This window comes from Eulemur rufifrons, chromosome 16 (assembly GCF_041146395.1).
Source record: "Eulemur rufifrons isolate Redbay chromosome 16, OSU_ERuf_1, whole genome shotgun sequence".
NCBI classification, from domain to species: Eukaryota; Metazoa; Chordata; class Mammalia; order Primates; family Lemuridae; genus Eulemur; species Eulemur rufifrons.
The window spans coordinates 18,405,109-18,426,671 of record NC_090998.1 but is presented as its reverse complement, the minus strand read 5'-3'; the positions used below and the strand labels follow the sequence as shown (position 1 = coordinate 18,426,671).

Genomic DNA, 21,563 nt, shown 5'->3' with positions numbered 1-21,563 from the left:
TTGAGCTCAGGAGTTCGAGACCAGCCTGAGCAAGAGCGAGAGACCCCGTCTCTACTAAAAATAGAAAGAAATTATATGGACAACTAAAAATATATACAGAAAAAATCAGCCGGGCATGGTGGCGCATGCCTGTAGTCCCAGCTAGTTGGGAGGCTGAAGCAGTAGGATCACTTGAGCCTGGGAGTTTGAGATTGCTGTGAGCGAAGATGATGCCATGGCACTCTAGCCTGGGCAACAGAGTGAGACTCTGTCTCAAAAAAAAAAAAAATCAAACCTCAAAAAAGTAAAAGAAAAAAACTTATGTGTAATATTACCCCACAAACAAAAAGGTGGTTTTGTTTGGCAACAAGTCACAGTGTACAACTTTTTCTTCTACTTGTCTTAATACCTTTAAGTCTTTAATCACATCATTTTTTAAACAATCTTTTCTCAATTTCACTTTTAATCATATTTTCACAAAAGGAAGAGAGAAAAGAAGCTTTATATAACCAAACAATAAAGCCATGTTATGATTAATTAAAGCACTGAAAATGCCATTTGTTACTATCTGCTAAGCCTGTAGTTTAGCTAGATTGCCAACCTAGCATCCACACTAGTTAAAATATTTAAAAAAAAAAATTTTTTTTTTGCTTACTCTAATAGTAATTTTATTTAAAATGAAAAAAACCTACAAAGTACTTTATAGTAGTTTACACTGAACCTGTTTGCAATTTCCCCTCATTTGCCACAAGATGATAAAATTAATTCTAACAATGCAATAAATGACTTTCAAAACTTACACTAGTTTCAATATTTTTAAACAAACAGTAAAGAAAAAAATACTGCTAGAAAGAAAAAAGTATCTATTTTACAACTAAGGCATTTGTTGTTTGCTGGGGCTTTTTGCTGTTTTTGGTTGGCTGGTTTTATTTTAAATGAAAGGCCAATCAGTCTTTAGGTTCAATCTTAAGGAATCTATCAAAGTTAAATGGTACATCAATCCAAATAAAAAGACCTAGAGAAGTGTAAGAAAAGCAACATATTTGCCATTCATTACCAGATTCTGAAAATTAAGGTACTGCTTAAATAAAAACAGATCAAAATGGCATTTTATAACTCTTAAAATGGTATTTTGTAACTCTAATAATTTCCATATTAACAAAATTAGCACTTTAGTGTTTTAATAATCTCAATCTGGAGTTTTTTTACCAAGTTCCAAGCACTCACACAAAATATAATAATGTCATCCTGAAAATATATTAGAACTGAGCAAAAGCAGAGCTTTAAACAAAGTAATACTTTCTATCTCTCCATTATATAAAAACCTGTACGTTTTGTTTTTGTTTTTTGATACAGAGTCTTGTTCTATCATCTGGGCCACAGTGCCATGGCCTGGCTAATTTTTTCTTTTTGTTTTTTTTTTTTAAGTAGAGACAGGGTCTTGCTCTTGCTCAGGCTGGTCTTGAACTCCTGGCCTCAAGCAATCCTCCCACTTCAGCCTCCCAGAGTGCTAGGATTACAGGCGTGAGCCACCTTGCCTAGCCAAAAACCTGTAGTTAAATAAATACTCTAATTCTAGACTTGGCAACAAAATTAACTGAAAAGCCTAAGGACAAATCTGGAGATGCTAAAATGAAATATTATGCTCTTCCACGAAATAAGATATAAAAACAATGCAAGTCAACAAAGCACAGCAAGCCAACTGATATAACCAGGATTCTGCTGACCTCTTCTGGAAAAGGCTCGAAAGAAAATGTTGCAATTAACTAAATAAAACAAATCAGACAAACTGTATAGTACAGTACCTCACATTTTTTTTAAACCAATCGTTTCATTAGCAGTATGGTTATTTCCTATAAAAGTTAATTTGATAACAAGGTAACGTAAATTTGCAGTTAGTATTGACCATTTCTGACTACTAACAGAAGTGATTCTGTTTAACACGTATTGCCTCCTTCAAAACCTTCACAGTTACAGAACTTTGGAGAATTTGCTCACCTAGCTCCTTTCCTTTCTGTTGTGTCCAAACAACTTATCTGATTATGCATGTCTCTTCCTTTCACTTTCCTCCCCCAGGAAAAAGCATTCTTACATCCCATCTTTGTGACTTTTCCTCAGTCAAGGTACCTGTGTCCTCTCACTGTGACCTAACAGTCCACATCACTCATTCCTCAGTTTTTTAATTTAAAATATACCTAAGTATCATGTTAAGTCCTCTCAGATGTTTTCTATAGCTAGAAAATTTTTCGCCTTCATAGATTATTGAGGGTATATTTTTTATTTTCTTTCTAGACTCCTAATATTATCACCACTATACTTTTAGCTCCTTCATTCCTCCCCGCCTTTTTTTCAGGGGGAACCATGGTGAGCCTAAGGATTTCATCAAAAGGAGCTGCTCTAACAAGAAGTATATATGCTAGCCAGTGCTTCATTTTTTAATCACAAGTTTATCATCGCTACTATTCCCTTATATGCAGCTATACTTGCTCACTACTAGACCACCATTTCATCAGATGTATTGGCCTTTAAATTATTAAATGTTTGTTTGGTGAGCCCCAAACCTCAGTCCTTAGACTTCTCTTTTCTATTTACACTTAAAGTTCCAAGGTGATCTCATCCAGTCTGATATCTACAAATACCACTGATATGCTAAAAACTCCCATACTGGGCTCTCTAGTCACACCTCCCCTCTGAACTCTCAACTTTTACATCTACCAGCCTAAGTGACAGAGCCACTGAATGCCCTATAGGCCCTAACACGTGTCCAAATCAGAGCTCTTGATATAATCCTCTCCCTCAACCTACTTGCCTGACAGTCTCCATTAATGGCAACTCCATCATTTTGTCCACTGCCCAGGCCAAAAAGCCTTGGAGTCATCCTTTCCTCTTATTCTCATACCTGACATTTGATTTACCCATGATCTTCCCAGTACAAACTTCAAAAGATAACCAGAATCTAAACCTTATCATCTCCACTGGAGCCATCCTAGTCCAAGCCACTTTCTCACCTGTGAATGACAAGATGAATTCCCTTTTCCCCCACCCTTGACTTCCTACAACCTGTTTTCTACACAGAAACCAAAGGGAACAAACGCATTAAAACCTACACAAAAAACAAGAGCAGGTTCTCTAGGGCAGGGAGTGGATGTACTACAAAGCTACACCAGGAAACTTCTGAGAGTGCTGGGAATGTTCTGTACCTTAACTGTGGGAGTGCTTTCACAGGTGAGTACAACTGTCAAAACTCAGAATTGTATACTTTAAATGGGTGCAGTTTATTACATAAATTATACCTCAATAATAATTACTATCTAAAAAAGCTAAAACATACCATGCCTACTAAAACCCCCTCAATGGCTTCCCATCTCACACAGAATAAAAGCCAAGGTTTTAGTTCAAAAAAGGTTCTCCCAGTTACCTCTCTGACTTATCTCCTACTCTGCCTTCCTTCCTCCTTCCCTCCAGCTATACTGGCCTGCTCACTGTTTTTCAAACATATGTGACATAATCCCACCTCAGGTTGTTATACTTGATTTTCCCTTTGGCTAAAATGCTTATTCCCCTAATAATCGAAGGGCTCATGCCCTCACTTCCTTTTAAGTTGTTACGATTTTACTGATCTATCTTATCATGTCTCTTCCACTATAATATAGGCATTTTGTTCTGTTTTGCTTTAATCTGTTTTGTTCACTGCTGTATCATTAGTACCTGGCTCACAGTAGGTGCTCAATATTTGAGTGAATGAACAAATTAGCCCTAATGCCATACTCTGGGAGTGATGACCACATCTTACTGACTTCTTTAAAAATAAAAATGATTACAGACCTATACATCATAAACCTATGTTCTCAAACTTCAAAGGAGGACTTCAATGATCACTGCTGAGCAAGCCCCTAATCTTGCTGAATCCCAACAAAATTCCCAGAGTAGTCATTTAAAATCTTTCTGGTTTCCAAATCCAGTAACTTTTTCCTTTCCAACTATTTCATCTTTATTTAGACAACTGTATCTCCCATGTTCTTTAAAAGAGAATAAGTATGCTGGGCATGGTGGCTCACACCTGTAATCCCAGCTATTCAGGAGGCTGAGGAGGGAGAATCGTTGAGATCAGGAGTTCAAGACCAGCCTGGGCAACATAGTGAGACCCCCATCTCTACAAAAAAAAATAAGAAAAATTAGCCAGGTGTGGTGCCGTGTGCCTGCAGTCCCAGCTGCTCAGGAGGCTGAGGCGGGAGGATGGCTTGAGCCCACGAGTTCAAGGCTGCAGTGAGCTATGATAACACCACTGCACTCCAGCCTGAGTGACAGAGCAAGACCCTATCTCTTAAAAAGAGAAAAAGGGAGAGAGAGAGAATAACCATGATTCACCTTGCCTCAAACTCATACCACTTCTCCATGTCTTCCAGTCTCAGAAAAGGTTCCCTTTCCTTTGTATAAAAATCCTGTACCTTCTTGCCTTTGATTCAATTCTTCACACTCTCCCTAATATCCATAGCTAATTTCCAACATCTACAACTCTGCCCTAATTACTTAAAAACTTGCCTGGAGTTTATTGATACCTAACTATTGTTCTATTTTCTACCTTCCTTTTATTAATAATACCACACATACCACAAGAGTTCTCACCATGGAACCCGTGAATGGGCTGGGGATAGACCATAAGCCCTGTGTAGTAATTCTCAACTATACTATGTCACACTGGAAAAGGGAATACAATCTTTCCAGTTCCTAGTTTCGTCATCTGAAAACTTTGAGTTAGGGGGCAGTACTGGTTGTGTGGTGACGAAAAGCACTCACAAATTCATTTATAGGACACGTTTAATAACTTGCCTTACATTATGTCAAGCATGCCTCCATTTAAATTTATTCCGTAAATACAATCCACTATTGGTTATTTTCTTGGCTCATTAAATCTGAATGGATCTTACAAAATTACATTTCCTAGAGTCCAGTCTAACCTAGGCTGAGGCTGTACTACATAAAAATGAAATACAAGATTGTCTTTCAACCTTCTTTGATAAGTAGCTACAATACTTTACAATTCATATAGTGATTATCCACAAAAACACATGATTAGAAAATTTCCTTATCTTTAAAATGAAAACATATTATTTGGGAACCCCTGCACAACAGATTGTTAAAATAGCAGTGTGGGCAGCTGCTTTCGATGCTTTAAAAAAAGGCAAAAGAATTGGTGGCATATTTGGAGCTAAATAAAGTGAGCAAGATAGATGAGAAACCAAAAAGAAGAGGGAGAACAATGGAGGTAAGTATGTACATTAAAGTAAGTAGGCAGAAGTAACAGAGAAGCTATATAATTGGGAAATAAATATACAGTCATCCCTCAGTATCCATGCAGGGCTGGTTCCAGGAATACCCCTTTCCCTCCCCAACCCATGGATACCAAAAATCCAAGGATACTCAAGTCCCCTATCTAAAATGACATAGTTATCTGCATATAACTAACTTACACACATCCTCTCATATACTTTCAATCATCCCTAGATAAGACCTATGACAGGCTGGGAGCAATGGCTCATGCCTATAATCCCAGCACTTTGGGAGGCCGAGGCAGGATGATTGCTTGAGGTCAGGAGTTTGAGACCAGCCTGGACAACAAAGTGGGATTCCGCCCAATCCCAACTCTCTTGTCTCTACCAATAATTAAAAGATTAGCTGGGCATGGTGGTGTGCGCCTGTAGTCCCAGCTACTTGGGATGCTGAGGCAAGAGGATCACCTGAGCCCAGGAGTCTGAAGTTGCAGTGAGCTATGATCACACCACTGCACCTCAGCCTGGGCAACAGAGGGAGACAGTGTCTCCCACCCTCTCCCAAAAAAGACCTGATACAACGTAAATGCTACGTAAACAGGTGTTATACTGTATTTTTCTAATTTGTATTATTTTTATTGTTGTTTTCTATTGTGTCCATCCACACACCCCATCCCCAATTACTTTTTTTTTTTTTTTTTGAGACAGAGTCTCACTTTGTTGCCCAGGCTAGAGTGAGTGCCGTGGCGTCAGTCTAGTTCACAGCAACCTCAAACTCCTGGGCTCAAGCGATCCTCCTGCCTCAGCCTCCCGAGTAGCTGGGACTACAGGCATGCGCCACTATGCCCGGCTAATTTTTCTATATATATATTTTTAGTTGTCCATATAATTTCTTTCTATTTTTAGTAGAGACGGGGTCTCGCTCTTGCTCAGGCTGGTCTCGAACTCCTGACCTTGAGCGATCCACCCGCCTCAGCCTCCCAGAGTGCTAGGATTACAGGCGTGAGCCACCGCGCCCGGCCTCCCAATTACTTTTGATCCATGGTTAGATGAATCCATGGATGCAGAACCTGCAGAAAAAGAGGGATCACTATACATAGAAAAAATGAAAATGCAAGAAAACCTCATTATTATAGGAGATGGGAAATATAGAGATTCAAACCAAAAGATACAACAATGACCTTTTACATTTAAATTGTCATGCATTTTAACTGAAATATAAAAAAATAAAAGTAACCCAAATTCAGTATATTTTATTTTAAAAGACAAGGATCTCGTTACATTGCCCAGGCTGGTCTGGAACTCCTGTACTAAAGTGATCCTCCCACCTCAGCCTCCTGAGTACGTGGGATTACAGGCATCAGCCACATGTCCAGCTTTAATATATTTTATATTTCGATAGCCAAAATTAAGCACTCACTTTTCCAGGGATTCAAATCACCAAGAGTCTAGTCTACAATTTACCTTTATTAACTTACCTATACCAAACTAAACCAATTTAAAAATGACTGGATAACAAAATGGCAAGGGGCATGCAAGAAAAAACTCTCTATTATAACTCTTTGTTAACCAAAAAAAAAAAAAAAAACTATTGCTTTTGAAACATTAGTACTTTTCTTCTATGTTGACAACACATTCAACAAATATACTGAGTGCCTACCATATGCTAGGCACAATTCTAGGCACTTCAGATTTATCAGTGTAACAAAGCAGATTAAAAATCTACCTCATGAAGATTTAATTTGATGACCGATGTTATCTTATTTTCTGTTTAATGTAAACTTTGGATGTGTGCATTGGAGTTGGTGGGAGAGGTACATGTAATATATAGGGATGTGAATGAATCTGTTAGAGCTACAAAGAATCTAATGTTCTAATTTTACAAATGAGGAAACCAAAGGTCAGAAAAGATACCTAGTTTACTTAAGGTCAGAGCCCAGTAATGTCTAGTAGCACTGTATGATGTGCCACCCCAATATTCCTAAATAGCTCAAACTAACGGCTAAAATATTCAGCTTAATCATAAACATGTAAAATTATGGGAAATATCTGCTTTATAACCAATAATACAAATAATTTTTTAATACTAATAAAGCAAAAGGTTTTGTGACTTTTATTAAAATATATTTTCTTAAGATTTTGATCAATTTAGAAATGACTGTGAAATTCAAAATACACTTTTTTGCAAATCTCTACATATAATTAAAAAAAAAAAAAAAGAATACTTACAGTACTATGAAAAACAACACTGTGTCCCTTCCCTAAACTTTCTATATGAGCTGAGAGGTTAAAGCATATGGCTCGATGTCTTATCGCATCCAGTGTTTGTGCATCGAAGAAATCATGTGGTCGTGCTAAAAGTCAACACAAAAAAGGTAAAGAATATTTAGAAAAATATAACAGTCTGCTAAACAGCCAAATGGTCCGTTTTCCACAAAAATAAGTAATAAGAAAGACTGAAACAAGTAATTAATAAGTACTTATCTAGTGTTTAAATGCAAGATATTCTTTGCTTTCAAAACACGGACTCCAGCTGGGAAGACAGATAAAGATGTACAAAAGCAGAATTCCAACAAATGAGCGAATGTGGGTTAATTCTGCCCCTTGGTGTGTGAGGTTCTAACCTCAGATCTTATGATTCTACATTTCAGCTATTTTATTTTTCATAAAATTTTGTCTTTTACTCCAGCATCTCTCCTCAGCACAAGGTCTGCATTTTCAACAATCTAATGATCATCATCTGTGCACCACACTGGAATCTCAAACTCACCATGGCCAAACATGTGAAATAAATTCCATAAACATTCTATATTAATATTTGACAAAGTGGTAGTATTGTTTTAAGGTTTAGACAAGTAATTCCTTGATTATGAAGAACTGTTCTAACAATGAACTAAGAAAATTGCAAACATTTTTGAATGCTAATCAAGCCACCAAAATTCTAACTCCCAACTCCACCAGTTATCAGCTGTGACTGTGGGCAAAATGCTTAACCTACATTACTGTTTCCTTATTTGTAAAATGGAGCTATCATGACAGCTATAGATTGTGATTAAATAAAACAAATGTATATGAAAAATGCTTTGTAAATCATAAAGTTGTTTATATTAATAAGCTTGTATAACTTTTTAAAATAATAAACTGGTTCACAGAGTAGTCAATTTTAGTGATCACAATGAAGTTATACACTGAAGATTTACTTTGGTTAAGACCATTTTTACCCCATTAAATATTATTATAAATGGTGCTGTTTTTATTCCCAATGAGAAAGTTGCTCAAAATAAAGACAATAAGTTGATTATTTTACATTTGTAGAGCTTCCTGACACACTAACTTTTCAAGATCTGTAATTAAAAATTCAATTTTACTAACAAAAAAAGAAATGGCTTGATTTCAGCATATTCTGAATTACATGTATGCTGATTTACCACACTATGACTATTCACAGAGTTCTCAGAACATGTACAAAAAACCACCATAGGTCTTGTGTGGGAACAATTTCACCAGCTGACATATTCAGTATTATATACCTAGAGAGATTTTTTTCTCTGGATTTTTCCTCAAGAGGAAATAAGCAAAACAACACCTAGTGAAAAACTAGAAGAACCCACAAAACTAAAAATGCAATGACAATGGGAAATCAGACAGAAAAAAGTATTTAACATTTTTTGGAAGGGGAAATGTTTACCTAATGCTAAGAAACAAATCCCCTTTCTATTAGATCTGTGCTACTGGAAAAAATGTGTACTTTCTCCATGCTCTCTAAATACATGCTTTTTCCTAAGAAGGATAAGCACTTAAAAAAAACATCTTATCTCTCTAAATCATTCAACTACTCCTCATTCAAATTTAAACACTTCTCACTTAAATTCACCATAATGAAAGGAACCCTTAAACTTCAGTGTCTGTATGCATTCAGACCTTAACCACGTTATCTCCATTGTTAAATATCAAAAATAACAAACTAGAATAATAGTCTCCAAATCAGATGTACATCATGATCCATCAGATTAAGGGAAGAAAATAAATCACTTCTATTTATTTTTTCATCTCTCCCTTTTTCAATATTCCTTCTCAGCAATTGTTTTATAATGTGCATTTAGTAGTATATTACCCATATACAATGTATAAAATACATATGTTAACAATGTGCGCAAAGTATTTTTTCAAACTGATGTGATATATAATCAAAAATCTTTGGAAACCGCAAAAATAGAAACTCTATTTTCCTGTGATTCAAATACCATACATAGTATGTTTTCCCCCCTTAAGTGTAACAATGGAGTTGTGGTTACACAGAAAAATACCTTTATTCTTAGGAGACAAATTCTTAAGTATTTAGGATTCATGATCCCAAAAAGTATGTAAGTAGTGAGATAAAGCAAATATGTCATGTTGGTAAATTTCTAAGTGAAAAGCATTACAGGTATTTAATGTACTATTCTTCCCACTTTACTTTCAAGTATATAAAATAATTCTATTAATGATATCAAACAGAAAATTACTTATGCTGCAATTCTATTATTTCTAAGGTACTTTTTACCTAGTTAAGTAAAAATGATCTTCTTGAATTACATGAGGAAGGTACCAGCAAAGTGACTGTTTTAGTACACTGCTATAGATATGCATATTTTTAAAGTAAGAACAAACTGCAACAGCTGCAACCATGTCAATTCAAATCACAGCACTCTCTTAACAGTGGCTCCCCACAGTGAAAAGCCTTGGATCTTTTAAAGTTCATAAAGTAATCTATGATGATCCCCATTATCCCCAAAAAAACAGGTAAGAGAAAGGTTTTTTCACCTACCTCCTCCCTCCCCCAACTCTCCCTATACTGCCTGTCTTACTAGCTAATATTAGGGAAAACACTACTGTTGAAAGCAACATATACTTAAAAGCAGGCACTGGAGTACACTGTTTGTAAGCAAGAACTGAGTATATAACTGAATCTATCTTCTCTTTACAATAAAGTAGCAAATTGTATAAGTGGTACCAAGTACATAACGTGAGAAAGTCAGAAAATTTAAATGACTACTGTGTCACTGAGACCAAGATAATAATGAGATTAGATGAAGTGGCTGGGAAAGTTACCCTTGGTTTTGAGTACCAGAATGTATATTTAGCAATTTTCTGTGTGCAACTGCAAGTTACTCGAATTAACAGTCAAGTAAAATGACTGGAATTTTATTTCTGTTTTTATAAAGGGAGGTTAAAAGGAAAATGGATCCATAACCTAAATTCAACAGCCAACTTTGATGGAAAATAAACATGTTTCTTTTAACAAAAAGAAACTTAAGAAAGTTTAGAAAGTTCATTTTTCACTTGTGGTTTTGTTCATTTGTCCACTACAGCTTTGTATTTACAGAAAGCTTTCACTGTTTTAGAGACTACTTTTATATTCTCAATTCGTGTCTGGAGTCTCTTCTACACTTTAATCAAATCCCAAGAGAAAGGGTAAGGTGTAATCCTTTCTTTTATTTCTTTCTAGTTCACCCTTACAGTGGACTCCCATTCAATGGTGGCTTCATTCATTTATACTCTCATTCATATTTCTTCACCTGGAATATATTTAATTAACTAACTGAAATGAAGAAACAGGCACTGTGCTAGGCTCTGGGGTTTCAAAGATGATTCCTGCCCCCAACATTTACAAGCCTTATCATCTAATTATTTTATATCCTAAACATCAACAATACATCTTATAATTTGGTAATTAAGAATATAACAGTTGTACATACATGTTACAACAGACTGTAGGTACTGAGACACAGACTACATTCAAACTCTTTTGCTAGTCACACACACTACTTTGGAGTAGATAAGTTACTTAACTATTATTTAACATGTTCAAATTTTCTAAAACATTTCTAGGAACACCAACATTGCCATATTTTAAATTTTCTTAATTTAGAACAGAATTAATGTAGCCCCCCAAATCTAATTCTATACAATTTGTATTCGAAGGCCACATCTACTCTCTTAGCTACTACAAACACATACCATAGAATTCTAAGACTGACAGACAGGTATCCTTATCTGTTTGTTACTTTTAACAGAAATAGATGAGAAGAGCTAAAGTACAATAAAAGTTGATTTGCATAAAAGCCCAATATATCAACAAAAACAATCTATAATACATACAGATTTTCTAAGTGAACACTTACGTAATGAGCGTCGTCTTTTGTTCTTTAATTTCCTCCTTTTGTTCATTCCAGCTTTAGAAGGAGATTCTTCTTTGGCCTTTGGCTGGCTAGAAACTTTTGAGGAGTTCTGCTGACTGAAGTGTGTGGGTACATGGCGAGCTAGCCCTCCCTGAGAAGCAAAGCTGGCGTTGCAGCCACCAACAACACACTAAATGAAAGTAAGAGAAAAAGAATGTCAGTGATGCTGCAAAGGGAACGAGAAGAATATGAATGAGTGAATAGTATTTTCAAAAGTAAATCAATAGTGCAATGCAACTAATTCCAGAAAGAAAACATGAGGACTAGTATGGCCTTTTCGTTTTCTAAATAACCCAGGTTACCCAAGATAACACACATTAGGCAGTGGTAAAGCTAGAAAAGAAAACTCAAATTTCATGACTCCTCAGATGACTGCTCTTTCCATTATATGCAAGACAAAAATAGTGGAATCTTCTTCCCAGAAAACTCTGGTTTTGAATTAATCATGTCCATAAAAGGAACAGTAAGTTGTTCTTGCAACAAAGAGTCTGATATGCTAATAATTACTTGGATTCCTGGATTTTTAAAATATTTTTGTCTTAAGATACATGCTACTTCAAAACCTTCAGTAGCCTCCCTATTGTTCTACATTGTTATAACAAGTAGGAAAGAAGTTTAATATTGACTTTTAAAAGAATTGTCTTACAAATACATTAAACTATTAGATTAGATCTCCCTTAGAAAAAGACATGCTCATAGACTGGGCGTGGTGGCTCACACCTGTAATACTATTACTCTGGGAGGCTGAGATGGGAGGATCGCTTGAGGTCATGAGGTCAGGAGTTTGAGACCAGCCTGAGCAAGAGTGAGATCCCATCTCTACTAAAAATAGTAAAAATTAGCCCAGTGCAGTGGTGCACACCCATAGTCCCAGCCACTAGGGAGGCTGAGGCAAGAGGATCGCTTGAGGTCATGAGGTCAGGAGTTTGAGACCAGCCTGAGCAAGAGCGAGATCCCATCTCTACTAAAAATAGTAAAAATTAGCCCAGTGCAGTGGTGCACGCCCATAGTCCCAGCCACTAGGGAGACTGAGGCAAGAGGATCGCTTGCTTGAGCCCAAGAGTTTGAGGTTGCTGTGATCTAGGCTGACGCCACAGCACTCTAGCCCAGGCAACAGAGTGAGACTCTGTTTCAAAAAAAAAAAAAAAAATAGTGTACAGCTACAGATTCTGACCATGAGAAATTTAGCATCTAATGGCTACCACATGCTTAGAATTTAAGGTCTTACCACACATACCTTGAGTACCAAGAAAAAAATAACACTTTTTAAAGATGCCATCTGATGCAGGTTACCACACTGCCATAGAACTACACTATCCACAAAAGCCACCAGGCAAGGCCAGGTGCGGTGGCTCACGCCTGTAATCCTAGCACTCTGGGAGGCCAAGGTGGGTGGATCGTTTGAGCTCAGGAGTTTGAGGCCAGCCTGAGCAAGAGCAAGACCCTGTCTCTACTAAAAATAGAAAGAAATTATCTGGCCAACTAAAAATATATATGAAAAAAATTAGCCGGGCATGGTGGCGCATGCCTGTAGTCCCAGCTACTCGGGAGGCTGAGGCAGTAGGATCGTTTAAGCCCAGGAGTTTGAGGTTGCTGTGAGCGAGGCTGACTCCACAGCACTCACTCTAGCCCGGGCAACAGAGTGGGACTCTGTCTCAAAAAAAAAGCCACTAGGCAAATATTGTTACTGAACACTTTAAATATGGCTGGTATAACTGAGAAACTGAATTTTTATTTTTATTTCATTTAAATGTTATTATTGACGTGAAATCTACATTACAACTAACCATGTGAAAGTGTACAATGCAGTGGAATTTAGTATATTAACAATGTTTTATAATCACCAGCTCCACATCCTCACCAACACTTACTATTTCCATTTTTTATTAAAACCATCCTAGTAAGTGTGAAGTGGTATCTTCTGGTTTTAAACTGCATTTTCATAAAAAGCAACTTTTTTTCTTTTTTTTAAGACAGAGTCTCACTCTGTTGCCAGGGCTAGAGTGCCATGGAGTCAGCCTAGCTCACAGCAACCTCAAACTCCTGGGCTTAAGCGATCCTACCGCCTCAGCCTCCTGAGTAGCTGGGACTACAGGTATGTGCCACCATGCCCGGCTAATTTTTTCTATATACTTTTAGTTGTCCATATAATTTCTTTCTATTTTTTTTTTTTTTTTTTTTTAGCAGAGATGGGGTCTCACTCTTGCTCAGGCTGGTCTCAAACTCTTGAGCTCAAATAATCTGCCCACCTTGGCCTCCCAGAGAGTTAGGATTACAGGTGTGAGGCACCACGCCTGGCCCCAACTTAACTTTTAATTTAAAGCTTGATACTCAATTCAGCTACTAAAAAACTTCTGAGTATATTTGGAACAACTTGGGTATGTGAATCTACTTTTTGGGGGGGCTTTTTTGTTTGTTTTGAGACAGAACCACACTGTTGCCTAGGCTACAGTGCTTTTTAAAGCTATAGCATCATCACAGCTCAAACTCCTGGGCTCAAGGGATTCTACTGCCTCAGCCCCCTGAATAGCTGAGACTATAGGTGTGCACCACCATGCCCGGCTAATTTTTCTATTTTTTTAAAGACCAGGTCTCACTCTTGCTCAGGCTGGTCTTGAACTCCTGGCCTCAAGTAATCCTCCCACCTCAGCCTCCCAGAGTGCTAGGATCACAGGCATGAGCCTAAATCTACTTCTTCAACTGCAAATTTTGTGAAATCTAAACACACTTAAATTATTTAACATGTAAATTGACTGTATTAAGTATATTTATTCTGTTAGTTTTACACTATTCAATACATTTACCCATTAAACATACGTAGCTTCTAAGTACTTAAAACATGGCTAGTGTAAATTGAGAAATACTGTAAGTATAAAATACACACCATATTTGGAAGATTTAGTATCAAAAAGGTACATTTCATTAATCTTATGTATTGATAACAAGTTTAAATAATAGTATATCAGGTTAAATCAAAGATATTTAAATTATCTTCAACAGCTTTTGATTATTTTAATGTGGCAATAAGAAATTTTAAATGACATATATGGTTCACATACATTTCTGTTATACAGCACTACCTTAGAATAAGCCATACAATGCTAACTTTCCTTATGTTACCATTTTAGAAGTTATCATCCTTGTATTTCCTAACATCTACTCTAAAATCATACATTAAAAAAAAAATCTATTGTGGCCAATGTGTCAGACTGGCCACTTCTGGGAATACAAGTAAGATAGTCTTTGCCACCAGGTTCCTAGTTTAATATTGGTTTATTCAACAAATCTGTTGAAAAACTCCACATTTCAAATATTAGAATAGCTACTTGAATACAATTAAGGCAGAGATGACGATAACAGCTCAGACGCAAACCTTTTGGTTTAAATTCAGAGGGATTTGGTGATGACTCTACCCAGGATTAACTGGGTAGAGCCCTAATAGGCTCTTCTGTCCCAGGATCCTTCAAGACAACAAACAGGCCCTAGTAGTATCTAGAACTGAGAGTCAACATTAAGAGTTTATTTTAATCAGCAATGATTCAGTCTCTAGAAATGAAATCAGAAATGCAAATTCTAACAGGGAATTGTTTTAATTTTAATTTTGGTCATTCATCAATGAAGCAGCATAAACAAATCTAAAAAAAACAAAGTGTAATTTAGAATGAGAGAAAGGAGTACTTATATTAATTTTTTTTTGTTGTTGTTGAGACAGAGTCTCACTTTGTTGCCCAGGCTAGAGTGAGTACCGTGGCGTCAGCTTAGCTCACAGCAACCTCAGACTCCTCGGCTTAAGCGATCCTACTGCCTCAGCCTCCCGAGTAGCTGGGACTACAGGCATGCGCCACTATGCCCGGCTAATTTTTTCTATATAGATTTTTTTTTTAGTTGTCCATATAATGTCTTTCTATTTTTAGTAGAGACGGGGTCTCGCTCAGGCTGGTCTCGAACTCCTGACCTTGAGCAATCCACCCGCCTCGGCCTCCCAGAGTGCTAGGATTACAGGCGTGAGCCACTGCGCCCGGCCCTTATATTAATATTAAAGAAAAACATAATGGCTCACACATACTTCCTTAAATACAAACTCTTCTCCCTTAAAAGAGAAAATAATTTTAGGCACCATCTAGTCAACATTCCACTCATCACAATGTACATCCTGGAGACTGTGAGGCAGAGATATGTGCCTCAAATAGCTTGAGTACCTTCATTCCTCTTAACATGAGCATTTTCATGGTGCTGAGTTATGGTTTTAGTATTCAAATATTTTATATTTTCATTCATAAATATATCAATGATGACTGAACTCAAGCCATTACACATGGTGTTTTGATGAAAAACCAACCTGTTTCAAGTATTAGGAAAAACTGGTTGTTGGACATTGACTATTTTAAATGTTCTATCTCCCAAATCCACTGAAAGCTAACATATGTTGGCTGCTACTGTCATCATTAGCTGTTCTAAAATTCAAAACATGGAATTAATGGGTGGTTTTTTTTTTTCTCCCCAAACATTTATTTGGATGAAGCAATATTTAAGACTGTCTTGGCCGGGCGCAGTGGCTCACGCCTGTAATCCTAGCACTCTGGGAGGCCGAGGCGGGGAGGTCGTTCGAGCTCAGGAGTTCAAGAACAGCCTGAGCAAGAGCGACAGACCTCGTCTCTACTAAAAAAAAAAGAGAAGGAAATTATCTGGATAACTAACAATATATAGAAAAAATTAGCCGGGCATGGTGGCTCATGCCTGTAGTCCCAGCTACTTGGGAGGCTGAGGCAGGAGGATTGCTTGAGCCCAGGAGTTTGAGGTTGCTGTGAGCTAGGCTGATGCCACGGCACTCACTCTAGCCCGGGCAACGGAGGGAGACTCTGCCTCAAAAAAAAAAAAAAGAAAAAAAAAGACTGCCTTTGCCAGTTGCTAAGACTATCTTATTCATATTCCCAAAAGTGCTACAAAGATCTTCAAGAGGTTATTGGAAAATAGAGCAGAAAGCATCAGCTTCATGGCAGATTACCAGGTATCTAAAGGAAAACAAAAATTCCAGGCAGAAAGGCTGATTTCTTAGTTTTAACAAATACACCACAGTAATGTGGTTAAGGACCCTGGATTCATACGGCCACTGAAATCTTAAATCTGCCACTTACTGTCCATTAAATAGTTAATCTCTTTTTTCTTCAGTTTCCTCATCTATAAAATGAGGGCAACAACAGTAATTAATTCAAAGAATGATTGTAAGGATTAATTCAGTTAAAATACGTAATATAATAAAATACATATGTAGTGAGCGTGCAAGGCACTGAGTAGCATCATGGAGGCCTTTGCTATCCTGATTATTTCTGACTCTCACTTTACCTCGCTCATCACACAACAAACTCTGAACTATCAACATGAGAAACTTTTTACAACCAATTACTTTAACATTTAAATTCTAGATAGTCCGAACTCTTTAGTCAGAAATACTTGTGTTTTAAAATGTTTTCAAATTGCCACCATCAAGAATCATTTACAGGCCGGGCGCAGTGGCTCATGCCTGTAATCCTAGCACTCTGGGAGGCCGAGGTGGGAGGATCACTCGAGGTCAGGAGTTCGAGACCAGCCTGATCAAGAGCGAGACCCCGTCTCTACTAAAAAATAGAAAAGAAATGATCTGGACAGCTAAAAATATATAGAAAAAATTAGCTGGGCATAGTGGCGCATGCCTGTAGTCCCAGCTACTCGGGAGACTGAGGCAGGAGGATTGCTTGAGCCCAGGAGTTTGAGGTTGCTGTGAGCTAGGCTGACGCCATGGCACAGAGTGACGCCGGGCAACAGAGTGAGACCCCGTCTCAAAAAAAAAAAAAAAAAAATCATTTACATATATTAAACTACATGCTGTTTCCTAAATAGTCCAATCTTTTTGTTCCCTTTTCTCTTTCAAAAGCACATATACTTTCTGTAATTAGATAGTGGTGATGGCTGCACAACCTTGGAAATATCCTATTTAATTAAAACCACTGAATTGTACACTTAAAAATGTTGCATCTTACGGTATATAAATTATGTATTTTTTTTAAAAAACTGAAATGATTCCCCTCATAAGACAAAAGACTCGGCAGCACAATTCACTATTGCAAGGATGTGGAAACCCAAGTCCCATCAATTTATGAGTGGATTATTAAAATTTGGTATATGTATAAAATGGAGTATTACTCAATAATAAGAAACGACAGTGATCTAGTACCTCTTATATTTTCCTGGATAGAGCTTGAGCCCATTATCCAAAGTGAGGTATGACAAGATCAGAAGAATAGGATCCAAGTGTACTCGCCATCAAATTGGCACTGACTGATCAACACTATGGTGGTCACACAGTAGTAATAATCTCCAGGGATTAGGGGGTTTGAGGGAGGGTAAATTCACAATTAGAGGCATTAGACATGCCTCTAATCCTTGCTTGGGTGAGGCAAAGATATAAAATGTAACCAAAATGTTTGTACCCTCATAATATCCTGAAATAAAGATAAAAAAAAGACAAAAGACTACATTAGAAAAAGGAAAGAGGATAATGAAACACAGACTAGGAGAAGGTATTTATAATACATATATTTGACAAAGGACTCATAATATTCAAAATATATAAAGAATTTCTATTAATTCAATAATAAAAGACAAATCACCCAATTAAAAAAATAGGCAAAGACTTGAATAGGCACTTTACCCAAAATAGGATATTCAGATAGCCAGAGCATATGAAAATGTGCTCAACTTCATTACTTACCAGGGAAACAAAAATTAAAGGCACAATGAAAATACCTCCTCATCCATCAGAACAGCCAAAATATAGCCAAGACAAATGAGTATATGTGTGCATCAGAAGACATGCAGAGGAAGGTCCACAGGGAAGCTTGGTTAATAGTAGCCAAAGGCTAGAAACAATCCAAATGCCCAACAGCAAGAGAATCAATGCACTGTGGTTTATTTGTACAGTGGAATAATAGATAGCAATTTTAAAAAATGACTGGTATATACCATTTGGATAAATCTTACTGATATTTTGTTGAGTGAAAAACACCAGACACAAGAGTTCATACAACTAAACTAGGATGACAGAAACCAGAATATGGCCTGAGAGGAAGGACAGAGGGCAAGAGAAAAGACAGAACAGAAAGGGATATTAGGAAATTCTGTTTTACTAAAAAGGGTGCTTTACTTCATCAGGGTGGTGGTTATTTGGGTGCATACAAACATATGAAACAAATGATTAAACTGTTAAACAGGTAAGTGTACTTTAGACACTTTACATTATATCATACTTAAAAAAATGAAAATTAAAAAAAAGAGACTCACTTCAAATATCACCTTATCACCTTCTCTCTCTCTAGTTAACTAACACTCGCCTACTATTGCTCTTTCCTAGCCTCTGCTACAGTTAATTCAACTGATCCCTAATCCATGTTTCCAGAGACTCTCTCATAGGTCACTAACATTTCATTATTTAAATGTATTTAGATCTGTATAACCTAAAGAATATAAGTTCCCTGAAGGGTAGAGGCCTGCTTTTTCTATTCATCTTGCTTCCATAATGCCTAGCACAGTGCTGTGTACTTTACATATCAATGTTTTCCTAATTTAAATGATTCTTATAATGTATGTATGGAACAATACCTCACTAAATCATACTCCTTAACTTTTTCTTTCAAAGACAATTTCTTTCCCCTCTCCAACGTCAATCTACAGTTTCTAAAAAAAGGATACGGGAAAAAATCTGTACAAGCTTCGAAATTAAGCTGTATTTCATAATCAACCAGCAAAATGGCTGCCTTAAAATATAAATATTTTATACATATACATACACATATATGGAAGTACACGCAATGAGAAAATAAATGATTCTTTTAAAGTTAAAGTGATTCCAGGTCACACTTCTAGCGAACGTTACAGCCAGGATCTGTAGTATGACTATAGGAAAAGATGGGAGCGTTAAAGTTACAGGACCCACGCCACCAGAAAACTCAGTGAGACCACTTATTTATTTTTATAAAAAAAGAATAAACATACAAAAAATGTGAATGGTAAAAAACCAGCAAAATAAATTCTGGCAACATGAAAAAACATGCTAAACACCCCTAAAGGATCAAATAGATCCACAGCAACAGACCCCAACCAAAAGGAAATTATCATAATGTCAGAAATAGAATTCAGAATATGGTGGGCAAACGAGATAATGGAATTGAAGAGAAGGTTGAAAACCAACACAAAGAAACCAAAAAAGTCTCAAGACATGAAGGAAAATAAAGAAAAACTCACGAAGGTGAGAGCCAACATAAGCAAGGACATAACAGAACTTAAAGAAATGAATGAGTCATTTAGGGAATTACTAAATATAGCAGAAAGCTTCAACAACAGGCCAGACCTAGCAGAAGAATATCAGAGCTTAAAGACAAGGCTTTCGAACTAACCCAGTCAGTCAAAGATGCAGAAAAAAGAGTAAAGGAGAATGAAAAATCACTCAGAGAAATATGAAACTATGAAACGAGCCAAAATAAAAATACAGGTTTCTCAGAAGGAGAAGAAGAAAAATCAAAAGGATGGAAAACCTATTCAAGGAAATTTCTGAGGAGAACTTCCCTGGTATTGCCAGAAGTTCAGATATCCAAATACAACATAGTCAATGAATCTCAGGAAGATTCATAGCAACTAGGACATCTCTAAGAAACACAGTCATCACCTTGGCCAAAGACAAAATGAAGGAGAAAATTCTACAAGCTGCAAGACAAAAGCAACAAATAACCTACAAAGGAAAACCCATCAGGGTAACAGCAGACTTCTCAACAGAGATCTTACAAGCCAGAAGGGACTGGAGATCCATTTTTAACCTCCTTAAACAGAACAACTGACAGCCAAGAATTTTGTATAGTGCAAAACTAAGTTTCATAAATGATGGAGAAATAAAGACTATTCCAGACAAGCAAACGCTAAGGGAATTAATTTGTCACTACTAGACCTGTCCTACAGGAAATACTCAGAAGTGCATTAGACATGCAACAGCACAGTAGATACCCACCTGCATAAAAATACCCAAAAGTTATAGCTCACAGCTCTTATAAAACAATCGTACAAGAGGGAAAACAAAACAATATATTATCCAACGTGATGAACAGAACAGCACTGCACATATCAATGTGAACAATCTGAATTCTACACATAAAAGACAGATTGGCAGACTGGATGAAAAAACACAACCTAAGTATTTGCTGTCTCCAAGAAACACATGTATATGGCAATAACTCACAAAGACTCAAGGAAAAGGGATGAAAAAAAATATTCCACACAAAGGGAAACCAAAAGCGGGCAGGGGTAGCCATTCTCCTATCAGATAAAATAGACTTTAAATCAATAATGGTTAAAAAAAAAAAAAAAAAGACAAAGATGGTCATTATATTAATATAATGATAAAGGGAGCAGTTCAACAATAAGACATAACAATCCTAAATATACATGCACCAAACTAAGCCTCCCAGTTTCATAAAGCAAATTCTTCTGGATCTAAGTAAAGAAATAAAAAGTAGCATCTTAATTGCCAGGGACTTTAACACTCCACTGACATAACTGGACATAGAAGCAGAAAATAAATAAACACAGGACTCTAGAACAAATGGACCTCACAGACATTTATAGAACATTCTACCCAAAAACTACTAAATATACATTCTTCTCATGAGAACATGGCACATTTTCCAAGACTGATCACATCTTAGGACACAAAACAAGTCTCAGCAAATTAAAAAAAAATTGACATTATACTGTGTATCTTCTCAAACCACAGTGGAATAAAAGTAGAAAGTAATTCCAAAAGAAACACTCAAATCTATACAAAGTTATGGAAATTAAACCACCTGCTGCTAAACAATCCTTGGGTCAATGATGAATTTAAGAGGGAAAACAAGATTCCTTGACCTGAATGACAAAGGGGACACAAGCTTTCAAAATCAATGGGATAGGGCAAACACAGTCCTAAGGGAAAGTTCACAGCCTTAAATGTCTACAAAATGACAAAAAGATCCCAAATTAAAAACCTAACGTCATAACTCAAGGAACTAGAAAAAGAAGAACAAACCAAATT

General features: G+C 36.7%; 1 protein-coding gene across 3 annotated transcripts in view; it reads right to left on the bottom strand.

Moving 5' to 3' along the window:
* Nucleotides 1-21,563, bottom strand: part of AEBP2 (AE binding protein 2) — a 67,751-nt gene that overhangs the window by 8,039 nt on the left and 38,149 nt on the right. For all 3 annotated transcript variants that reach the window (XM_069489995.1, XM_069489996.1, XM_069489997.1), the window contains exons 4-5: nucleotides 11,414-11,600; nucleotides 7,479-7,603 (exon numbers count right to left, since the gene is read on the bottom strand). In XM_069489995.1, coding sequence (XP_069346096.1) covers nucleotides 7,479-7,603; nucleotides 11,414-11,600 — 312 coding nt within the window. The remainder of the gene's footprint in view (nucleotides 1-7,478; nucleotides 7,604-11,413; nucleotides 11,601-21,563) is intronic.